The 23,257-nt window shown below is 39.2% G+C and overlaps 1 protein-coding gene across 1 annotated transcript in view; it reads left to right on the forward strand.

Annotated features, from left to right (window-relative positions):
- UNC13C (unc-13 homolog C) overlaps positions 1-23,257 on the forward strand; it is a 660,175-nt gene that overhangs the window by 536,982 nt on the left and 99,936 nt on the right. Inside the window, exons 24-28 of the mRNA XM_004374773.1 lie at positions 2,981-3,069; positions 7,134-7,283; positions 12,544-12,667; positions 15,538-15,594; positions 20,419-20,499. Of these exons, the coding sequence (XP_004374830.1) occupies positions 2,981-3,069; positions 7,134-7,283; positions 12,544-12,667; positions 15,538-15,594; positions 20,419-20,499 (501 nt within the window). The remainder of the gene's footprint in view (positions 1-2,980; positions 3,070-7,133; positions 7,284-12,543; positions 12,668-15,537; positions 15,595-20,418; positions 20,500-23,257) is intronic.

Raw genomic sequence — 23,257 nt, forward strand, 5'->3', positions numbered from 1 at the left:
TTAATTAACACGAAAAATTTTGGCCTGGTCGCATGATAGGCAGAGGCATTCTGTGTGCCTACCTGGAAACATAGACTTCTACCCAGAAATGGAAGCTGTCATCCAATGTTTAAACGGATGTAGTTTGACAGCTTCAGATTTTCAAGAAATGACCAATTATTTGATAAGAAATTTCCATTCACAAAATACCTCAGATGTACTAAAATAATTTCATGAGAAAATAGCATAGCTTCATCCAAGTGACCTGTCTAGACATTTTTGTACGAGACTTTAAAATAATTATCCTAACAGGTGAACAAAAATGTACAACGTGTACATCAAATTAAATAGGAGAATGAAATATGCATTTTAAATTGAAGCAAAGCTATTTCCTCAAGAAAAGCCTACTCTCAGAGCCATTTTCTGGAAGTGGTAGACTGTGGGTAGAGAGCTAACTCTTATTTCCTCCACAACATTCTCCAAGGAGCCTGAAGAAAACCACATGGGAGGATTTCTTCTCTTATTTCTTATTCCGCAACATCTTTATGCAAGTGAAATCAAGTTAAAATTCATAATAGGGCAGAAGCAGGACAATGAAACTAAAAACATCCAGCCTGTGGGGTTCTCTAGGATTGGGAATGAGCAGTCCACATATATTTTTTCAGTAAAGGGTTGGGGAATCATGGTTAGTTAGTTTGTGTTTAAATGACTGTCAGCCTCAGATCTGGTTGTTTTGTTTGTTTGTTTGTTAAGTACCATCTAATTGTTCTTCTGAATCACTGCTCTATATATGTTTGTAGCTGCATGGAACTCTCAGAAAGTATAAGACTCAAGAATATTCAAATTTTCAATCCCTGGGACAGTTCTATCCTGTAACACGTGGGTTGCCATGAGTTGGGGGGCCAACCGGATGGCAGACAACAACAACAGAGCCGTGTCTATCTGTTGTGATGACCTGGGTATCTGTGGGCAAGAAGTGTGAACCCAACTGATGATGGGGACAGAAAAAAGATAAACAAGAGTCCAGCAGAATCACACTGGCTGTCACTGAGAGGGGCAGAAACTAACCGATCCTGAAATCACCTGGATTCGACTAGCAACTGACATCAAGGACTGGTTTGTTATACTAGGTATACTCAGACGCCATATGTGATTTTTGATTTCCATTCCAATGTCTGAGGTCACATAAATACAACCTAGGGCTATTCACTTGCTGAGGATGGTAAATAATACTTCTTCCGAACAGTTGCTTAGCATTAGAAAATGTTCTTGGAGGATTATAGGACTTACGCCCTGTGTCTACTCCTAGGGATACTTCTCGGTCCTAGACTGGCTCCCAGATTTATTTGGTGTCCAGTTTAGATTCCCTCTTTTAACACTAAGTCATCTTTCCATTTGTTCTACTCCCAAAACTTTGCTTAATCCCATCGCCTTTCTTTTCAACAGTAGACCAGTTGAGGCAAGAACTTTGGGTACTAATGGTATGAGACTGAGTTTCCAAAAGCTGCAAGGAAGATTGACTTACATTCCCAAAAATATTCCAAATCGCCCTTTCCCTGAATTTCTCTCTGCTTGATACATCTGTTATAACCCATTTTTTTTGACAACTAAATTGCCAAAACATAATTTGTAAAAAGGAAATGTTTTTATAAAATTCATGATAAAGTATGTGTTGGTCCTTCATTTTAACTGTAAAAATAAATCATGCAAAGTTAATAGATTGGTGTGTTTACTTATTCGCTTGTATTTATTTATAGTATGGAGCCCTGGTGGTGCAGTGGTTAAGAACTCAGCTGCTAACCGAAAGGTCAGCAGTTTAAATCCACCAGCCGCTCTTTGGAAGCTCCATGGGGTAGTCCTACTCTGTCCTATAGGGTTGCTACGAGTCGGAGTTTTTGGGTTTTTTGGTTTATTTATAGTATAAGTTCTCTTGTAATATTGATTAACATTATTCTAAGAGCTGAAATCAGACAAAAAGAAAAGTTGGCTTTTAAGGAAGAACTTAAAACACTGCAAGAACAAGCATCAAATTAAGTCATCTGGTTACCTCATCTAATTAATCTTTCTTTTGCCCTCAAATTTGCTAATTAACTTATCTTCAAGCTGTAAATACTTGAATGGTTAAAGGAAAATAAAAGAAAAAGACAATGTGAAACTTTACATCTTGAATGGCAAAGTGGCATCCACAAAGAGAAACCAGGCCTATCGTTCCAAGAGGAGCATTGGAGTACTTGGATAATTTGTTTTATTACTTTTAATTCAATAGGAAAATAGGAAAACACCTTCAAGCAAGGCATAATGCAATACTCAAAATTTTTTTTTTTACCAATTTTTTAAACTTTTAATTGGCCTATTTATTTACAGGCATATTAAAGATTGGAACACACCTTGAAGCAGCACATATATTCAACTAACATACAACATGTTACGTTTCCTTAGTTATGAAAGTATCATGTTCTAGAAGATAGTTTGTCATGTTTGCATCCCGTTGCTGTAACCAACAAAGGCTTTGCTATCCAGCTTGGCGAGTTTCTTATTTATATGCACACTATGCCTTTCAGGGAAACCCTGGTGGTGTAGTGGTTAAGTGCTACAGCTGTTAACCAAAAGGTTGGCAGTTCAAATCCACCAGGTGCTCCTTGGAAACTCTGTGGCGCAGCTCTACCCTGTCCGATAGGGTTGCTATAAATCGGAATTTACTCGACAGCCATGGGGTTTTTTTTATGCCTTTCAGTTAATTTTTCCATGTAGAAGAACCTTCCTTGTTTCTTTACAATTTCCTAAACTGGGAGATGTTTTTGCACTTGATTTCAAAGATGAAAAAAAAAAAAAAAGGAAGAAAAGGAAAGAAAAAATGGTATGTGTGTTATATTGTTTGAAGTTTACCTTATAATAGGCAAAATGCTTGTAAGACAAACATAATTTGTTTCTAAGAAATGCTTGTAAGAAAGTGCATTTTTCTCAGAACTCCAAAGTAATATTGTTTGTGGTCTCTCTGCAGCTAGATCCTGAAGCTAGTACTGTTCTCAAAGAACTTCAGGTTAAACTCAGTGGGGTTCTGGATGAGCTCAGCGTCACTTACGGAGAAAGGTAAGTGGCCTAAGTAGTTATCAACATGCATTAAATTTACATTAATAGAAATGATGCCTGTAGTGCTGTTTTCCTCCTCCAACTGGCTAAATCCCATTTACCTTTAAGTCTCAATTTGAGCGTTATCTCCTCTGGAAAGCCTTCTGTGACCCCACAGTCTACCGCAGATGCCTTCCTACCTGCCCCCTAGTGCTCTATGCATTCTTCAGTCAGGTAGCACAACACGGTTCTCTTTTGCGTTTACCTGCCCGTTTCCCTCACTTTACTCTATGCTCCTTAAGGACAAAACCTCTAGCTGATGCCTGTTTGTAATTCCACTGTCTAAAGCTTAGCGAAATGGCTGTTGAAAGAATGGAAAGAGGAAAAATGAAAGGAGGAAAACTTCACACACAAAAGATGTATGATTTGTGTTCACGTCATACGTATCATTGGGATTGCTCTTCGGGATAACTAAGGCCCTAACCCTATACCAAACAAATCAGGATTCTTGGTTTTGTTGTTGGTTACCATGCAGTCAGCCCCCGACTCATGGCAACCCCACATGTTATACAGACTAAAACTGCTCCGTACGGTTTTTCTTGGCTCTAATATTTATCGAAGGAGCCCTGGTGGTGCAACGGTTAAGTGTTTGACTGCTAACCAAGGGGCTGGCAGTTCGAACCCACCCAGCAGTTCTACAGGAGGAAGGCCTGGTGATCTGCTTCTGTAATGATTACAGCTGAGAAAACCCTATGGGGCAGTTCTATTCTGTCACGTGGGAGCCTTATGAGTTGGAGCCGATTGAATGGCACACAATAACAACAATCTTAATGGAAGCAGTTTTCCAGGACTTTCTTCCACAGAGCGACTGGTGGGTTTGAACCACCAACCTTTAAATTAGCAGCTGATACAAGCCACTTGCTCTACAATATGGGCAGGAGTTTGGAAACTACTAGCATATATATGTATATATATACATGTATATATAATGTTATTAGTTTAATATAATAGATACATGTCTATATATATATTTTTAATAACGCCACTTGTCTATGGTGTGGTTCTAATGAAAGGGAAGTTCATCCTAGAGAAACTTCATTTTGTTCTTAGAGGAAAAAAATCATCATCTCATCATCAAATGCTAAAATAGATAGGAAACCAAACACATCTTTGAAGAGGTTCATTAATTTAATATAGAAATTTGCTTTAAATACAGTTCAATAAATATTGACATACTATTTTTAATTATGTGTTCATTCTCTAATGAGACTATAAAAATTGCTCTCAGAGCAGGGGCTATCTCTTTCTACCTCATTCCCGATCTAGCCTTGTGTTTTAGAAAGATAGGCATGCTCAATAAAAATTTATTGATTAGTGACAGCACATTTTAAACAGAAAGATTTAAAAGAAAAAGACATGAACAGCATCGTATTTTACCCCAGATATAGGAATGAGGTAGAGTGAAAACAAATACCGTTCTCAGCATCCTCCTCAGTCTCCGAGGTGTGTTCATAACCACCTGTAACCCAGCGGTTCTCTCTTTGGAGCCCATTTTTGCAGCCAGTCATAGAGCCAGATGCAGCCCTGCTGTGCTGAGCTTAGGGTAATCGTTCTGCCTTCTGTTTTGTGTTGCTAGCTGACCAGGATGATTCTGCTTCCTTGGCCTGGAAATTAATAAGCAATTTGAAGATTCTGTTTATCCAGTATTAGAGAGCAAGATTGTTCCAGAGACACGGGAGCTCACTGGCTCTGACTTGTGACACTAAGTGATGGGGCCTTTTCTCAGCCGTTTGAGGAAGCCATCTGAGGCAGCCATTTGAGGCAGGAGCCATTTGAGGCAGCCATTTGAGGCTTGCTTGTCTTTATTCTAGTTAGGAACTAATATGTGGTTAGCAGAAAGACTTCTTCTTCAGCTAGAAAGGCAAAATTAGTGATTATTTAGCAAAGATAAGGGGACAAAAAGGAGTCAGGCATAGCTGGAGATGTTCAGAACGTTATTGAAAATAAGATGACTAAACAGAGTAGAAACTAGAATTTAAATAGAAAATGTATTTTCAAAGTACTTTCTGTAGTATATCCAAATCATCCTGATGAATAAGTACTTTTTGCTTTGTTTTATCTTGTTTGAGGGGGGAATATTCAGATTACAAAGGCTGTGATATAAATTATAATTTGAAAAAATCTGGAGACCCCTTAGTTATGAAGTAAGATGTGATGCTCCTGGGAGGATACTTGAAGTGCTTTTGTCTGGTGAGGTCGGCTATTTTAACCTAGACATTAAACTCGTGGCTACACAGCACCCACTCCTTCATTGTTTTTTAAATATAGGAAATAATGTAGTACTTTGTTCAATGAAAGCTGGGATTATTGGAATGAACACCCCACGTGCCATGCTTTACTTATAAAAAGAATTATTTTATCCTTGTTGCTATGACTTTATTTCCCACACTACCAACCAGATCTGCTCACACACACAAGATGAGTGGGAAGTCCACAGTGATCTGCATGATCATGCTATGAAGTCAAACTGGATAATTTTAGTCTGAATCCACCCTTCGTAGGGTATAAATTTGCAGTCTACAGCTTTAAAATAAAGTTCATAATTAATTGCCAAAAATCAATTTCATATGGTGCCACTGAATCCACGATTAAATAATTCTACCATACGCAGCTGGTAGGGTAACTTGGTAGGAAGCCTGGGCAGAGCCAAACTGTGAACCTAAGGTCTGGGTTCCTGGGCTCCCAGCGTGCACGCAGAGCACCCACCTAAGTGATGTTGCTTCAGTGCACCCCAGACCACTTCCTGCATTGCCAAAGGCAGCTCTTCCTTCTCTTCCCCAGTCAGGCCTGATAACTCGTATGAAAACACAAATTATTTTCACAGCCAGTCACAGAAGGAAGCCTATTAAATGAGCCTCCTTCAACACACAGGTGCGGTTAGGAACTACTCAGCATCTGCTCTGAATGATCTGAGTCACCAGAGTCACCACAGCCCCACAGAATGGTGGAGGCAGCCTTGATGAACTGGGTTATTTGGCAGCTGGCTTGTTTTCATAGTACAGACTTGGTCTCATTGAGGAAAAAAAGGAGAAGAAAGACTCTAAACAAATTAGTACTACTCTGTTCTTAAAAAAGGTCTTGGAGATTTTCAAAAAGTGTGCCACTTGACAGGTATCTGCTTGCACACGTATTCTGCCTTTTGGTTTTTTGGTTTCCTACATTCTTTTGAATGATACCTTCGGTACCAGAGACTCTCTGGTTTAAGTTAATGAAGAACTCAGGAACATTTCATAGGAATTCTCCGCTGAGTATTTGGCTCCTTGGGTGCTCACAAAGTCTATTATTATTTACTGGCTCTGCTTTGATTTAAATTGATTATCAATAAAGCCTTTATCAACCAAAAAATGGATAGGGAAAAATACTTTTTCTGGTGAACTTACCAAAAATTGATAGAGAAAAAAGACTTTTTGGGTGAAGTGCAAAGGTAGAATGCCACTATCTGTTGCATTCTGAGAATGCTTTCTTCACGTGTCCAGTCCCACCTGCAGGGCTGACTTCTGTTTGCAGTTTATGACACAAGCCTGTTGTAGGAACCTGCTTTTCGTATTTTTGGAAACTGAATGTCATACCTTCTGCTCAATCTACCCAGCCCTCATCTCACTGATTTGAGAATCAGGCAAAGGAAAGTAGCTATTTCAAAGGCCATTATTACTACAGTCAACAGGGCCATTTATGAACCAGTGGTAAATCAACCTGGAAACTCCCAATTTTATTTAATTTCCTTTTATAGCGCCCCATGTCTGTACCGCCACCGGGGGCACTATTAAAAGAAAGCACTTCCATTAACACCACCCCCTACCTCACTTCCTCCACTATTCCCACCACCGCCACCTCCAAGCAGTGCCTGATAGAAGTCCAAATGCAAGTCCAGCCAGATGACTGCCAAATGGTCAAGAATTTGGATTCCTCTGGGGGAGAACTCACTGAAGTAGATCATACTTACTAGGGTGGAATTAAAACAGACTTAGGCAAAGGAAGGCATAAATATTTGCTTTGATTCCAGAATTTATATTCCTTGTTTTTAGTGTCCAGCTTATAATTGAACAGTGTATAAAACAAATGAGTTTTGAATTAAATCAAATGAGATCAAACGGAAATACCACATGTAATAAGAACAGTTCAGCAATGGATGCAGAGATTGTATTGAGACCACTCATGGACTTCTTAGACAAAACGTAAGTTTTCTAATCATTTTTCTACTTATTGGTCTAACTGCCCTTTACTATCCTAAATGTGACTGATAAGGCTTTAAGGGAAAACATACATTCCTCAATGCAAGGCTTTAAAGAACAGATATTTAATGCAGCTTTAAAAGGACTTCACAGAAGTATATTAATTCATTAAAAAACAAAATACTTTTAAGTCATTAACAGGTAGAAAAAGGAGTGACTTCATACAGGAAAGGTGAGGAGGTGGCTGTTCTGAGGGAGGTGACAAATTTAGGATTTCATGCTCCTCAGAAAAAATACTGTTTTGCATCCTCCAGGACATAGAGAAAGACTGAGTTGACTTGAGAGTGTTTGATTTCACGTCACAGGATTGCTGGAAAGAGAAGAGCACAAGTGTGACCAGAATTAATTCAGAGGCAAAGAGGAAGCTGTCCTATTCAGTCTTCTGTAACTATTTTATTGAGCGCGCCCCTGTATCAGACCCTGTTCTAGACGCTGCACCATGATGAAAAAGAGAGTCAAAGTCCCTGACTCCAAAGAGATTACGGTGTAGGAAGGAAGTGAGTGTGTGGGAATGGAGGCTAAGAAAATGTGCTTGGTCAGAAAGTTGGTTTTTGTTTTTTTAATGCTTCTCCTCAGTCTCTACCCTCAGCAGTTCCAATGCATTAAGTTTGGAGTAGGGTCAAGGCACCTATATTTCAATAAGCAAACAGGTACATGATTTCCTAAACCAGAACTGAAAGTGGAAGAGAAAGGTAAACAACAATTTTGAATGCCTGCAAAGGGACTAGTGTTATGCCTGATAGTTTACATATGTTATCTCATTTAATAATGTTATGACAGATTCATTCCAAAGGGACCAAGATAAATAAGAGGAATAGAATGCCTACCTTTAAAGATAAGGGCAACAAAGAAGAATTAGTAGGGAGAGCCTCTTATTTATATTTATGATTTCTACTTAAATTCCATTTCCATTTGCTCTAATCTTACCACACAAGTAACGCTAATGTTCTTATAATTTTAATTTCATTTTTTGGTAGAAAAGTAAAGCCTTTCTTTTCCCTGTGTGGGAGTTTCTGTAAGATAAGTGAGTAGGTAAGTGGGTAGCTTATCAGGAGATAGGTTGGCAAATGGATGTAGAAGACAAGAAATGGAAGAAAGAAGAGAAGGAGAAAGAATAAACAGGAAGAAGAAAAGAGAAAGGGAAGGAGAAAAGTAATTTTTCATTTATTTTCTCAAAGTATACTTTTATCAGATAATTTTCTACAAAATCTCTTAGAAGTTTTATCTTATTGTGTGGTTCTTTTCTCTGGACTGTACAGAACTGAGTCACTGTAAACACACCAGCATTTGGTTGTGAATGGGATGGTTAGCAGAGAGCAGGGCCAGGCAATCCTGATCCTCCTAAAACTCCCCCTGGAATGCCGTCTTCTCTGTTTTTGACTCTAAGCACAGTTTGGAAATGGTTCGTTGACCAAACTAGACTGGCTTCTGTATATACTATAAGCAAAATTTGTGGCGTATGATGTAGAAAGTTTTAATTAATCCCGACATTGGCAACTACTAGCTGAGTAACCTTGAATTCATTTCACCATCTTCAAAACAGGACTAATAGAGAAAGCGGGCTGACCCTGAAATACATTTGTTGTCGTTAGGTGCCATTTCGATTCTTATTTTACTGTCTTCATTTTCTACTAATGACACTTGGCACAGTGATGATTCAGTGGTAGAATTGACTTTCATGTAGGAGAACCGGGTTCGATTACTTCTGAAATCAGCCAGTGAAAACCCCAGGGTTCACAGCAGTCCATAACTGATCATGGGGATGGCACAGGACCAGGCAGTGTTTTGTTCCACTGCGTGTTGGGTTGCTGTGAGTCGGGGGCCAATTCAGTGGCCACTAACAGCAACTGCACTTTATTTTATCATCATACATGGCATTTCTTGTAATACTTACCGGAGAGACACAGTGTATAAAGATAGAAAAAAAAATCTATGAGCTTTAAATTTTTTGAAAGAGATTTGATATGGGTCGTGAAGAAATTCTCGGAGCTAATACAGAGTGCACACATTGAAAGCCACTGGTTAGGAGAGATTAAAAAAGGAAAAAGTCAGATATTGACTCTATTCCGAAGGAGCTAACAGAGATAAGAAAGGTATACAAATAAACATAATAAGGTGTAAAGTAATCATCTCTTCAGAGAATCAGTAAAAATTTCATTTGGGTTTGGTGTTTAAAGACGGATAGGATTTGAAGGCACAGAAATGAAGGACAGGCATTCCAGGGAGAGGGAAAACAGCTGGTTATATTTTCATGAAAATCAGATTAACTGTATGACAGGGACTCTCTACGGCCAGTGAATGTACCTGACATTTGATAATTGTCGGGTCCATTGGTGCTGTGGTCAGCCAGTCTAGATAGCTCAGGTTCCAAAATAGATGCCTTTCAGCTTGCATTGTCAAGTCAGTTAACTGATTAAATTAAAGAGGCAGTTGCTAGATTTCCCCTTTATTTTCTGTTATTTAAAACTCGCAATAGAGGGCTGTTTTCAAGCTGGTTTTGAGAAAATCCCCTTAGGAATCATGTTATATTATAAATGTATAGGCTTTCTTTGTCTTTGTACAGCCTCTCTAAATAAAAAATATTTTATTATGTTTCACTTACTCTACCGAGACCTCACCACTTTATAGAACAAAGAGCGGTAACCTCCATTTCCAACTAGCAGAAATCCCATGAAGAACTGCAAACGTGTCAATGATTTTGTGCCTGGTCTTAAAGTTTTAAGCAGAGTTAGTTAGCATGCCAAGTACAGAAGCTCACCATAAAAACAAGATCAATTCTTATACTGGAATTTTGAAAGTGGAAATTACACATCTGCAACAAAATGGGAAGATCTGTCAAATCTCAAATCACCCTAGACTCTCTGAGGACAGGGTGACAGTTCTGTCATGATACATCTTATATATAGAAACCTAATATGTAAACGGAAACCCCAGTAGTGCAGTGGTTAAGAGCTAGGGCTGCTAACTAAAAAGGTCAGCAGTTCGAATTCACCAGATGCTCCTTGGAAACCTACGGAGCAGTTCTACTCTGTCCTATAGGATCGCTCTGAGTCAGAATCAACTCAACGGCAATGGTTTTTTTTTCTTTTTTTTTTTTTGAATGCATAAAAATTGGCCTCCTCTGGATGAAGGGGAGGGTTTTGGACCCCTGAGGCATATTCATGGAACTCTCCAGCTCCACTGGTTTAGAAACCATTGTTGAAGGGAGCCTTAATAGCTGGCTGGTGAATATTCATGAGATGGACATAGAGTAGAAATAAGACGTATCATGGCAGAACAGCTCAGCCTTTCCTCAGAAATTTCTAGGATGATTTCAGTAGTGTTGGGAGAAATACTTCTGCACAAAAATGTATTCCGGAAATCCCTCCCTTCGCCTCTCACATGTCACGTATATTTAAATATTAATTATTAATACTAATTATTATATCTTTGAAGATTAAAAGCAGTAAATTCTGTCTCCGTCAGGAGCAGGGCCCACTTTATAATTTCTGAATCCAAAAGTACATAAAGTACCTAGTAATACTATCTGCGGTCACTGAGGCTGCCCTGAAATACACGACTCACTGGAGATCCTCTGCGGAAACAAAACCAAAACTCATAGCGACCCTATAGGACAGGGTACAACTGCCCCATAGCATTTCCAAGGCTGTAATCTTTATGGGAGCAGATCGACAGGTCTGTTCTCCCATGGAGCTGCTGGTGGGTTCAAACTGCTGACCTTTTGGTTAGCAGCCAAGGGCTTAACCACTGGGCCACCAGGGCTCCTATCCTCTGTGAAGCAGGTTTAATTCCTTCTTGGTCAAGGAGTCTCAGAAAGTCCAATGTCATATTATGGTACATTCTGTAAAAAGTCCGATGTCGTATTGTGGTACATTCAGTAAATGTTTATGTGGCACGTCTTTGCTTCCTAGTACTGCTGTAACATACGTCCCACAAGTGGATGGCTTTAAAGAACAGACATTTACTTTCTCACAGTTCTAGGGGCTGAAACTCCAAGTTAGGGTCATGGCGGTGCGGATTCCTTCCTTGTCTGCAACCCCAGGCATTCCTTGGTTTTTGGCTGGTAGAGAATCCTCACATAGCATCTGTCTTCCTGTTTGTGAGAGCATCTATTTCTAATCTGCTCTTTTTATAACTCAGAAGTGATTTGGTTTAGGACACGCCCTACGCTGGTATGGCCTTATTAACATAACAAAGGAAACCCTATTCCCAAACCAGATTACATTTCACAGGTATAAGGTAGAAAGGATTCCAACACATGCACAGCACGTTCATCATGGGCATCATGGGGCGCTGGAAGCCCTGCCGGATCTGGAGGGAAAGAGCCTGATTTGAATCGTGACTGTCACTAGCTTCACATCCTTGGACAAGTTCCCCACCCTCTCCGAGCCTGTTTACGTCTCTGAAATGGGTGTGGTGATAAATGAGAAAATACGGGCAGCAATACATGTGATGTTGTCACCGTGCTTATCTCATCACGAGAAGAACTTGTAAGAATACCTGGAACTTGTTAAAGTTGGAAAATGCTAATTCTCGAATGAAGTGACATGCGTCTCTGCTGAGTCATGTGACGTGGGTTCAGTGCCCTGTGGTAATGAAAATATAGTTCTTTGGCGTTTGGCCTCGCACCATGAACTTGAGGCACGTAGGGAATACAAGCTGGTGGTGATGGTGGAAACCGTGTACTCTGGGAGGCTTGGTTGTATCAGGTAAGTGGTCTGCCCTCTGCCCCGGGACTTCTTATGAGGTGGGTGAGAAAAAATATGGTTCTGTGGTCGTTTTCTCGACCCCCATGTCAAGCCCTGGTGACTGATCTCAGAGATGGCTCTTGGTGTAATCACTGTTCAATCAGGATAAAGAGGGATCCTCTGCCTTTAAATGAACATTTACTTCATGTGTTTTCAAAGGTTTTTTTCTTTCTGAAGTCTGTCAATTTAGGAAACATTTAAGGAAACAAATACTCCAAATTCATTTTCTACCAGTAACAGTGAATTATCTAATATATTGTATGATACAATAGATTTTTGATATTCTGTCAGTTTTTTGGTTTTGTTTTTCAGTAAATGTGACTTATCATTTAAAAATTCTGAAGGCCTCGTCAGGTATTTGAATCCTAATGTTAGTAACATCAATTTCTGATCAGTAAAATAAGTTGATATTGATACGATATTTAACAGTGAGTGCATGCTTTATTTTATTTCAGATTAAGTCTTTCAGCAAAAATATGTGAGAAAACAGTCCTGAAACGAGTTTTGAAGGAACTATGGAAGCTAGTTCTCAACAAAATAGAGAATCAAATCGTGCTCCCTCCTCTGAATGATCAAACCGTAAGTATTTAATTAAGGTCTGGTTCTAGTTTCCATAACCCATCTGGTTGTTTTTGTTTTAATGAATGGTTTTGATCCACTAATTAAATCAATTTCAGGACAAAGTGTTTAGTTTACAGGTTTTTTTGACAATCACCACTCAAATGACAGTTTCTGATCCAAATCAAACAGTACTTGCTTGGCACCCACTTCATGTCTTGAGAAAATATATCCAAGTTCACTTTGTAAGGTTACGTGGTCTACATGGATAATTTTTTATTTTATTCTACTGTGGGCCACAGGGAACTAGATTTAGCAGAGAATATACCAGTTGTGTTCCTTTCTTAGATTTTACAGTCTAAGGAAGCAGATTCAGCACCGCTCTATGGAAGTTTTTTCACTTTTCCATTCTGCTTCCATCCACTGCCTTCCCACTTGGAGGTTAATAGCAGAGATGCCTTTCAGTGGATTTGGAGAATGTGATTGTATCACACACAGTGAAATAAAAAAGAACCAGAAGGATCGATTGGCAACAGAGTTAGACCATGGTCAAGTGGATACACAGTGCCAAGCATCTCAGTTCACGTATCCTGACCCAACTCAAAAACCAGACCTGCTGCTGTCGAGCTGGTTCTGGCTCATAGTGACCCCGCAGGGTTTCCAAGGGTATATATCTCTACAGAAGCAGACTGCCACGTCCTTCTCCCATGGAGCTGCTGGGGGTTTCGAACTGCCAACCTTTCGGTTAGCAGTCAACTGTGCTAACAACTGTACCGCCAGAGCCCCTACACCCTCACCCAGGCCAGGTAAAATTACCCTAGTAAACACCTGTTATGGAGTATTTCGGTGACTAGGGAAACATAAGTTGATGTAAATAATGAGTAACTATAAACTCGACTAAAATACAGATTGACACTATTAATCATGCACACTCAATCTGTATTTATCCACTGGAATTATATGTATAGAAAATGTTTACTGTAAAGTGTTCCAAGATACAAAAATGCATGTGTTTTGTTGATTTGCTGCCAACTGCCAGACAGTGATAAAATATAAACTCCTTAGAGTTTTGCCTAATACCATGAATGTGAGGTAGGATTATTTGTCACCTACGTATAAACCAGAAAAGTAAATAAATAACCTGTTGCCGTAGAGTTAATTCTGATTCATGGCGACCCCATGTGTGTCAGAGTAGAACTGCACCCCATGGGGTTTTCAGTGGCTGTGATCTTTCAGAAGTAGATTGCCAGGCCTTTCTTCCAAGACACCTCTGAATGAATTCAAACCACCAACCTTTCAGTTAATAGCAAGTGCTCAACCATTTGTGCCATGAAGGGGGACTCGTAGCCCACATATACGGGTAGCCAAATCACATACACACACAGGTAAGCTACCTACCCAGAGAGAGGCGCCTCGCGTGGCGCTCGCACCTGGCGGGCTGCCCTGCCCTGTGCTGGTAGCTCCAGGTGTGTCAGCACTGTGTCGCCCACAGTTGTACTTCCTTGTTTTGCTGTTTGTTTTGCATTTTTTGCATCCCCTGAGGTGGCCATCAGTCTCCCTGAGATCCAACCAGCTGTCCGAGTCGTCTCCCACCATAGCAATTACTGTTTGTTATATTTTTTGGTAACAAAACTGCATGGGCTTTTACTGCTCTGCTCCACTGCTGTTTTTCCCATAAGCCCTATTACTTTCAATGCAGATTTTTTTAAATATGAGGTTTTTCAAGAATGCATATATCATGTTGCAGAAGAAACGCTACATATGAAAGTTCATTTTCGATATAAAGTTTCCCCAGGAAAGCTTACCATTACCTAAATGTTGATATTATGTAGCCTTTAGATCTTCGAGTGTGAACCCATATCATTAATTCATTCGTTCAGTGAATATTCTTTGAGCTTCTGCCACGTACCTGACGCTGTGACAGGTGCTGGGATAGAACGATGAGCAGTTAGACACGGTGGTTGTTCCTGCAAGCCTGCAGCCTTTCATCTCCCAGCGAACAGACACACTCCACTAAAAAACTGGAGAGTATTACCCAGAAATAACTGATTTTCCTTACTTTTGAAAAGATTCTAAGCCACAGATGAATTTAGCCAAATTTAGTAATTTTCCAATCACACACAGCTCCAGACATGCCTCTAAGGTTTTTTTGTTTTTTGTTTTTTCCAGTGCGTGCTATTTATTGCCTAACCATTCATTTCCTCCAGTGATTTATGATGCCCAAATTGCCAGATATTAAGTATTTTACATACAGGGGTCTGTTTTTGGACATCTTTTGATTTGTAAAAGCATCCGCTATTACTGTTTTGACTATTGTAGCTTTTTTGTGGTAAATATGTATATCTAGCAAGACACTTGTTATTTCAACAGTTTTTATGCTTCTGAGTGGATTATTCCAGTGTTTGTCAAATTCTTTTCACCAGGGCCTTGGGGTTCTGGCTGAGGGAGAGGTGAACAGGGCAGGGCTTGGTAGATTGGCCAGGATTTCAGGAGGGGCACCTCCACCTTCTTCAGCTATGTACTGAAGTTTTACTTAAGACTTTCTTTTTGGGGTATGGAGTGAGGGAGTTCCTTCTGCTAAAAATAAGTAAAAGTTAAAGATCACTGACTTAATCCATTGCTACATGAACTGGCTAGTTAGCAGCAACCCATTCACAACCCAAACTTAAGCCTTTCAGAAGTGGGACATTCGTGCAGACTTTTGTATTGCCAGTACGACTAGGTAACTTTGACCCAGTCTTTAAAATAGACCAAGTCAGGGCATCTGGCATAAAAGTCATAAATACAGTGAGGAAAACAGAGCAAATTCTCTATGGACTACTTTCCTACTGTGCCTAGTACTGAGGATCTTAAGTCTGATTGTCTCTCTCTTTTCCTCTGTGTGTTTCTAGGGACCCCAGATGATTTTCATTGCAGCTAAAGATCTCGGACAATTATCTAAACTGAAGGTAATGAGAATAAAGAACTTACTGATTTTCCATGAAAATAAAAGAACTAACTACAGCTCTTACTGGTAATAGCATCTAGCATGGCACACACAAGAAGATGTGTGTCTGTGATTTCACAGTCTGCTTTAAAGATGAAACAGGTCAAAATTTAGGGACAGAATTTTCCTGTTTTCCCTTTTCCCCATGTTTCCCATATTTTCCCATCGGTAAAGGAAATGGGAATTTTAACCTGGTGTTGTAGCATTTGGCAATACTGCTTTTGGAGTAAATTAGAGACCATATTTCCCTTTCCTCCTGAAAGGTCACAGCCTTGAAAACCTTGTGGAGCAGTTCTGCTCTGCACACGCTGAGCTGCTGAGTCAGAATCAACTTGACGGCAACCTGCATGAAGAAGAACAATTTTCCTTTCATAAAACAAACTAGCTTTGTATGAACCGAGGCAAAACGGAACCCTGCACAGAAATCCAGTGAAGTCTAGAGAAGTTTTAAAGACAAGAAACCTAATGTGGGAAAATTAAGCTCAGCAAAGCCGGCTTGAACTTGACAACGTGTTCAACCCCATTATAAGTGGACATTTTGTTGCCTAAATAACCTTTCCTTTAATTCCCACTTGAGATTCTCAAGATTTTGGAGTGTTGCAAAAAACCTCAGGCTCTGTCCCTCTAGGTTAGCAACATGGCTAAGATGGATGTTGTTCTTACTGTATTTACATCTATTAAGATACAGTATAGTACGTTGTTAAAGGGATGGGTTTCAGACAGATGAACTTGGTTCAAATTCTGCCTCAGCTACTTCCAACTGTGCCATAAACCAAGGTATTTAACTCTTCTAAGCTTCAGATTTTTCCATTTGTGAAATGCAGAAGATTTTAATACTTGGTTCGTAGGATTGTTGTGATGATAAATGAGTTAATGTATGCATTATCTTTGGCAACTCCAAGGAGTTTGCCACCTCCTACTTCCAGAGGGAGCTCTCTTTCTTTCTCCTCCAGCTGGTAGCTCTGTTAGGTATCACTGAGATGTGTTCGTTTATAGAACACAGGGGAAGGAAAATCAATTCTACTGTGTAATTATTTACTGAGGTAAAATACGTGCCCTATCATTTGAGTACCCTGTTTTATCATCTATATTATCTTCTTCTTTAGAAAAACTTAAAAAGCCAATAATCTGTCTGTAAGTTGCAAGCATCATCTGGAATTGTTTCTAACTCCCACAGGTATTCAGCACTGTTGTTGTTTGGGAGGGAGGGTACATGTCACTTCCAAACTGTTATTTTGAATCTTGGATCTCCAGCCCTTTCTGTATCCCTCTTATTGCCTCCCTGGGATTTCTGGCCCCTGATCTGAAAAATGTGGATTTACACAGTGTTTAAGTTGCTCATTTGAAACCATGAAGACGAAATGGCATTGTATCTGATTACAAAAGAAATGGTTCTGGCCATGATTTTAGCATCTGTGATGCTGCGTCTCCCTGGGCGTCAGCTTCCTATAAAATAAAGAAGTTGGGTATTGCTATCAGCTAGAACTCTTTCAGCTTCAAGTGACAGAAAGCCAAATTAACATCAGCAGAAAGAGAATTTATTGCTGCATGAAATTTTATAGTCCAGGGTGATGCTGGTTTCCATCACTGCTTGATTAGGGACTCAGAGTTACAGGACTCAGTTACTTCTTCCAACTCTGCTCTGCTCTTTCTTTGATATATTACCGTAACAAACCTTCCTTCCTGTTTGAAAGACGGTTGCTGCTGCTGTACATCTTACGTCCTTTCAACTTCAAATTTTGTATACAAAAGTACCCATCTCAGTCCAAAGTAATCCAGCAAAGTCCACTGGTACCTCACTGCCTCTGGCAGAGTCACGTCACTCTTTCCTGAGCCCATCACTGTGGCTTGGGGAATGAAATGTGCCAATCAACTTAACTCACACACCCATGTCTATGCTGGGGGTGCAGCCAGCTCCATCCAAATCATGTAGACCATGAGTGGGATGGGACTTGCTCCCCAGAGGATTTATGCATACTGAGTGGGAAAAATCACAATCTGCTGAAAATATAACACTTTAGGGCCTTCTACATCCCCAAATATCTTAAATTCTGTGAATTCTCTTTCAATTGTAATAACCTAAGAACGAACTATGATTAATAATGTCCTAAAGAGTTACTTCATCAACACTGAAATAATCCAAAGGACTAAAAATAGAATCCTTTATCCCATAGGTCGTAGAAAAATAACTCAGTTTTATACATACTGTTCTATTATTGGCCCTTTTTTAAAATTTTGAATTAGTAGTCCATTTAGCTATTATTACTTGAATTACAGAGTATAAAGCTCAATAATATTATGCAAAAAATTAAAAATTCATCTGGCATAAAGAACTCCAAATTTGACAAAGCTATGTGTTTTTATTTTATTAGAATGTCACTTACAATTTTTTTCACTTTAAATCTTCAGTCTTTAAAACTTTCAGAGATTAGTTTGAAGGCAGATTTGATTTGCTGGAAAAGTGCTGTGTAAAATAATTACACTGATGCGTAAATTCAGAAATATTAGCAGATGACAGCCTTACTTAACAGAACACAGGATCGAGGAAAATAGAACAAGAAGGGGAAATAATTGTTTTCCTGCATTTGGCTATGATAAAGGATCCGTCCATTAAACAAGTGTTTATTCATAGTTTGACATATTCTATAGGACTTCATACTCTTGGAGCATGAACTTCATAATAAGATATGAATGTAATGTGATAAAAACTGCTTTAATTTTTTGATAGCTACCAAATAGAATTGTTTATAAGCTGTTTGCCAACATATATTAGTGCCTGAGAAAGGCTAAAAAGGAATTTAGTAAAAAACAAAGTGTTAATGGAGATTTTCTGGGGAAAAAAAAGTCAAGAAATTAATGGGGAAATTTTTGAATAAATGAATAGTGAGTAAAATAACACCTTAATCTGAATGATATCTATGCCCAACTTATTTTACTTAATGATCAGACTTATTTGAAATTAAGTAAAATAAAAACATGAATAAATCTTCATGGACTGGTGATATAATATTGAAACCAATTAATGAAAAGACCCTTGAAAGTAGGCTTTCCCTTGGGGAATAACTCATTGCCATTCTCTTTTAGAGGTTCCCTTATTTGAACAAGCAGTTGTTAAATCCCAGGAAATTATTTCTAGCAAGAATTCTGTCTGTCTATGGCACCAGCATACATTATTTATGAGCATCTTTTAAAAAAATAATGTGACCACATTGCAAAACCAGTCAAGATTGATGAAGCCAGAGAGAGTTGTTTAATATGAAAAAATTGTGTGTTTACTTGTCCTAAAGCATTTCCCCTTGTAATTCAGCAACCTTTTCCCATCACTCTTTGAATATCAAATGGGCATTTAATATTCCTATTAAAAATATTAAATATACTCACATATTTGAGTTAAAATCCCTATAGCAGAGTGGGATGCAGTAAGATGCAGATGGTATATCACAGGTCCATGAAGCATTACACTGTTTCCAACAGTATTCACCTGTGTATATTCCGTTCAAGCATAGTGAAGCCTGTGAGATATGCTGAAGGAAGTGCAATTCCATCACCAAAAACGTATTTTACGTGTTAGCAGGGGCCAGTTGCCACGATACGCACTGCAAGGCTGTTAAAGTGAGTGAGACGTGCGTCGAGGTTGTCTTCAGAAGCCATGGCATCTACTGAAGAATAGAAGAAACAAAGGGCCAGAATAGAGGACAAAAACCGCACAAAATTCCCCCACTAAATAAGCAAGTGGCAGATGAAATCGAGCCCATGCTCACCTGCAAAGCCACGTGTGCTAACACAGAGCTGTGCCCTCATAGAAAAAACAGACACCTTTTAGTACTGACCAAAGGCACTGATGCATTGATCAAGCCACACATTCTCAGAGCTGTGTCCACCCAGAGGGGGCTTTTCCTCTAACTCGCACAAAGGCAGCTAGAGTTTAAGCTCTAGGAGGACAAAAACATCTCCTTTATTCAAGAATATATCCCAGTCACCTAGGCAAGTGTCAGCAGTATAATAAGCATTCAATAAGTGTTTGCTGGATGTTGCTGAACAGGACAGTGGTAAACCTGGTAAGATTGTATCAACTTGGAAGGGGTGCTCAGGAATTTTAAAAAATTTTTCTCTTAGACACGTTCCTATTTTCTTTATTATAGTCTCCAACTTTCTACCATTATTTGGCTAAATAAGCTTTGAAGGATGGGTTGAAACAGTCCACAGAGAACAAGGAGCCCAATTCTTTTGTAAAATATTGATATCAGCTCTCAAATACTGAAAAAAGATTCTAAAATATTGAAAATCTCCAAAGTCTAACACAGTTAACTCTTTGGGGTTTTCCTAGTAATGACTAAGCATTACGAGAACCCAGAAAGAATAAACTGGGGACGTCATATCTAAAGTAGACTTTATCAGTAGTAGTTGGAAGAGGCTAACGATCACTCCTTAAATCCCTTCCACTACTGACCTTCCTCAGTTTGACAGAACATACAGCGAGGGATGAAGGTGAAAAACATGTGACACACATTTTCCAGGTTTCTGTCTTTTCTCATAACAAATTTGCAAGTGAAAATAAAGCCACATATGTATCAATGTACTGCTCTTTAAGTAGACATTTAGCATTTCTTCTTTTGACAAAATGGAGACTTAAGAAATATATGACAAAATAATTATTTAAAATGGACATATGAAGAAAGTATTTCAAACAGGAAATGTTTGTGGGAATTATACAGATTTTGTTTGAAAGTAGTTGTTAAATAAATGAACTGGTTGTTTTATAAGCAGTTGTCAACCTGTGTTCCAGGAGCACATGATTCGAGACGATGCCAGGGGTCTGACACCAAGACAGTGTGCTGTAATGGAGGTGGTCCTGGCTACCATCAAGGTAAGTTATGTGCCCTGGGCAGGGTCCAGAGAGTCCTTCACGTGCCTCAGAGACAGATACTCCCCATGCGTCGCTTTAGACCTGTGTTGCCCATGGGCATAGCGGATGTATGATGGTTGTATAGGTGTGTGCCTGAAGTATGTTAGATTTATTCCTTAGTACCTCCTTATTACATTCATATTACATTGTCCTTATACATAGTCCCTTTACGTCTCTCTGTAACAGGTACGTGAAACCTATGTTGAAACACGTTTTCAGAAAAAGACATATACTCCCAAAACCCAGTTAATCAGAATGCTTCAGAGGATTTCTGGTTAACAGAATTTCTTTCTGTGTTTTCTATGCTTGTTGAAATGATTTTCAAAAGATACCGATCTTCTCCTCCTTTTTAGTAATTACAATTGTTTTTTGTTTTTTATTTATTGACTTCTATAGTGTGCATCAATTTTTCATAGCCAAAGGTTGGCCAAGGGGTATTACTGTAGAATGGGCCAAATGGGTAAATATAGATATATATAACTTAAATATCAAAGAAGTTTATAAGTTTATTTGGGAGTTTAAAAAATTAATTTCTCCTCTAAGTTTAAACTGTCAAATGCCTAATTCTCCTCTGGGGAAAGCATCTGTTATCCAGGATGTGTAAACAATGTAGCAAGGAACTGTTAGCTACCGTGAGCCATTTGCAGAGTACAGAATTGTCCCACTGGATAGAAACAGACATCACAATGCTATTCGTGAAAGCAGAGTCCTTGCTGTACAAGAACTGGGCACCGATAAAAAACTGTCGCTTCAGGGCTGTGGGTTTGCAGTTTCAGCCTTTAATAAGAGGCCGCCTTTCAGTGCTTCGGTGGGTGCTGAAAACCGCAAAACGAAAGTTGTGAGGTGAGAACGTTGTGACACCTGGTGGCAGCTGGAGAGTGTGAATTTAGCAGTAAGTTCACAGAAATGGAGTTTTGTCTGGAAATAAGGAAACTTAGCAAAATAATTTTGAGGAAAAAAAATAGAAAACCTGAAAAAGAAATACAGGAAAAATTGCAAAACCAGTTCTTTCAAAAATTATTTTCAAAAATGTGAATAAGAAATGACTAACTTTTGGAGTTATAGCAGCACCAACGACTATGAATAAGGAAGTGCTAGTAGAGAAAATAAGAACTTTGGCATGTACTGTGAAGGGGGGAAAAAAAGGTAAGATTTTTAGAATCTGAATTCAGCCCTTCACAGATTTTATTAGGTTAATACATGACTTTAGAGGAGGAAAGGAAGTGTGTTCTATAGAAATAGGGAATGGCATTCAATATATCAACAGACCTAGTTCCTATCTCTAACCCACAACTTTTCTCTCATTCTTCTTGGTGGGGCTCCTGATCTACCTATTGTCAGCTCAAATATCCCCTCTTACTATTCAGGTCTTCAGTGACCTTTTAATTCAGTCCTGGCTACCAGACTTTTGGCTTGTTCTTTGGGATGAAACTGCTGTCTGGTGTCCAAGATCCAGTAAGTGGGCCTGTGTCATTATGCTGTGTCTGAATCCTTGTGGAGTCTGGTTCTGGGCCTCCTGAACCCCAGAGCTTTGGTCAGGTCTCCAGTCCTATTCTCTGACTTTTGTGATGCCAGCTCCACCTCTGGGTACCTCCGTGTACTGCCTGCTATGTGGCTTTCTTGGCCCTGTGCTCTGCTCTGCCAAGGCATTCCCAGCTGTCTGCTTTCAATGCTCCAGTTATCAGGAACTCCTTTTATCTTGTCTGCTTCTGGGATTTCCTCCCACTTACCTTCCTACTAACCATTAATTCTGATGCTGACTACAAAGAATTGAGTTGTAACTCAAAGAGGTAGCAATTAAAGGTCACCCTAGAGCCCAGCAAAGGGAACACTATATGGCAAGTAGAGACTTCATGAGAAAGATGTTCTTAGGCCAGAGCACCAGTTACTACCCAGGCTAATTCCCAAAGGCTGCCAAAGAGATGATCTGTAATTCCTCTTGAGCTCAATTCAATCAAATAGGCTGAAAATGAGAAAGTGAGAAATGAAAGTGAATACTATGGAGTTTGTAGAATATAGACTTCCAGTGTTTTGTATTTTTCAAATCTCTCTCATGTAAGTACATCATCTCACCTGATCCTTATAACCATCTTGGGTGTTAGGTAGCTCAAGAATGATAAAATTCCTATTTTATGGATTAAGACATTGAGGCTAAGGGAGTTTAAGTTGCTTGCCCAATGCCACAGAGCTGCTAGTAAATGGCAGAACTGAGAAAGAACTCCAAACTCCAAAGTCAGTGTCCTTTCTTCTATGTACCATTATTTTACTAAACATTTACAAAGTATAAGTAAAATGCAGCAGGCCAACGTGGATAACATTTCTTCAGAGAGATGACTTCTTTCTAAATTAAAATACCATATGTCAATTATTGAAATTATTTCCTAATTATTTAAAGTAATTTAAATTTTTCATCCTCTGTACAATCATTGATAAAAATATTAACTCTCTTCAATGTGTGCTGTAAGCGTGGGGATGAGGAGAGCATGCTAAGACAAATGCTAAAACTTGCATTGGGCTGGGACTATTCTGTCACACCAGCCACATGTAGTTTCAGTTATAAGTCAAGAGGGTAGAACGTGGCACAGGTAACAGAACTTAGGATGATCTGCTGCAGGTAGGATTATTGAGCCTTGAGACATTCCATTCACCTGCCAAAGCAGCCAAGCCAAAAGTATTTGAAGATAAATATAGTGTAATGACAGCTATGAGGCAGATAACC

The sequence above is a fragment of the Trichechus manatus genome, unplaced genomic scaffold (genome assembly GCF_000243295.1).
Source record: "Trichechus manatus latirostris isolate Lorelei unplaced genomic scaffold, TriManLat1.0 scaffold00030, whole genome shotgun sequence".
Lineage (NCBI taxonomy): Eukaryota > Metazoa > Chordata > Mammalia > Sirenia > Trichechidae > Trichechus > Trichechus manatus.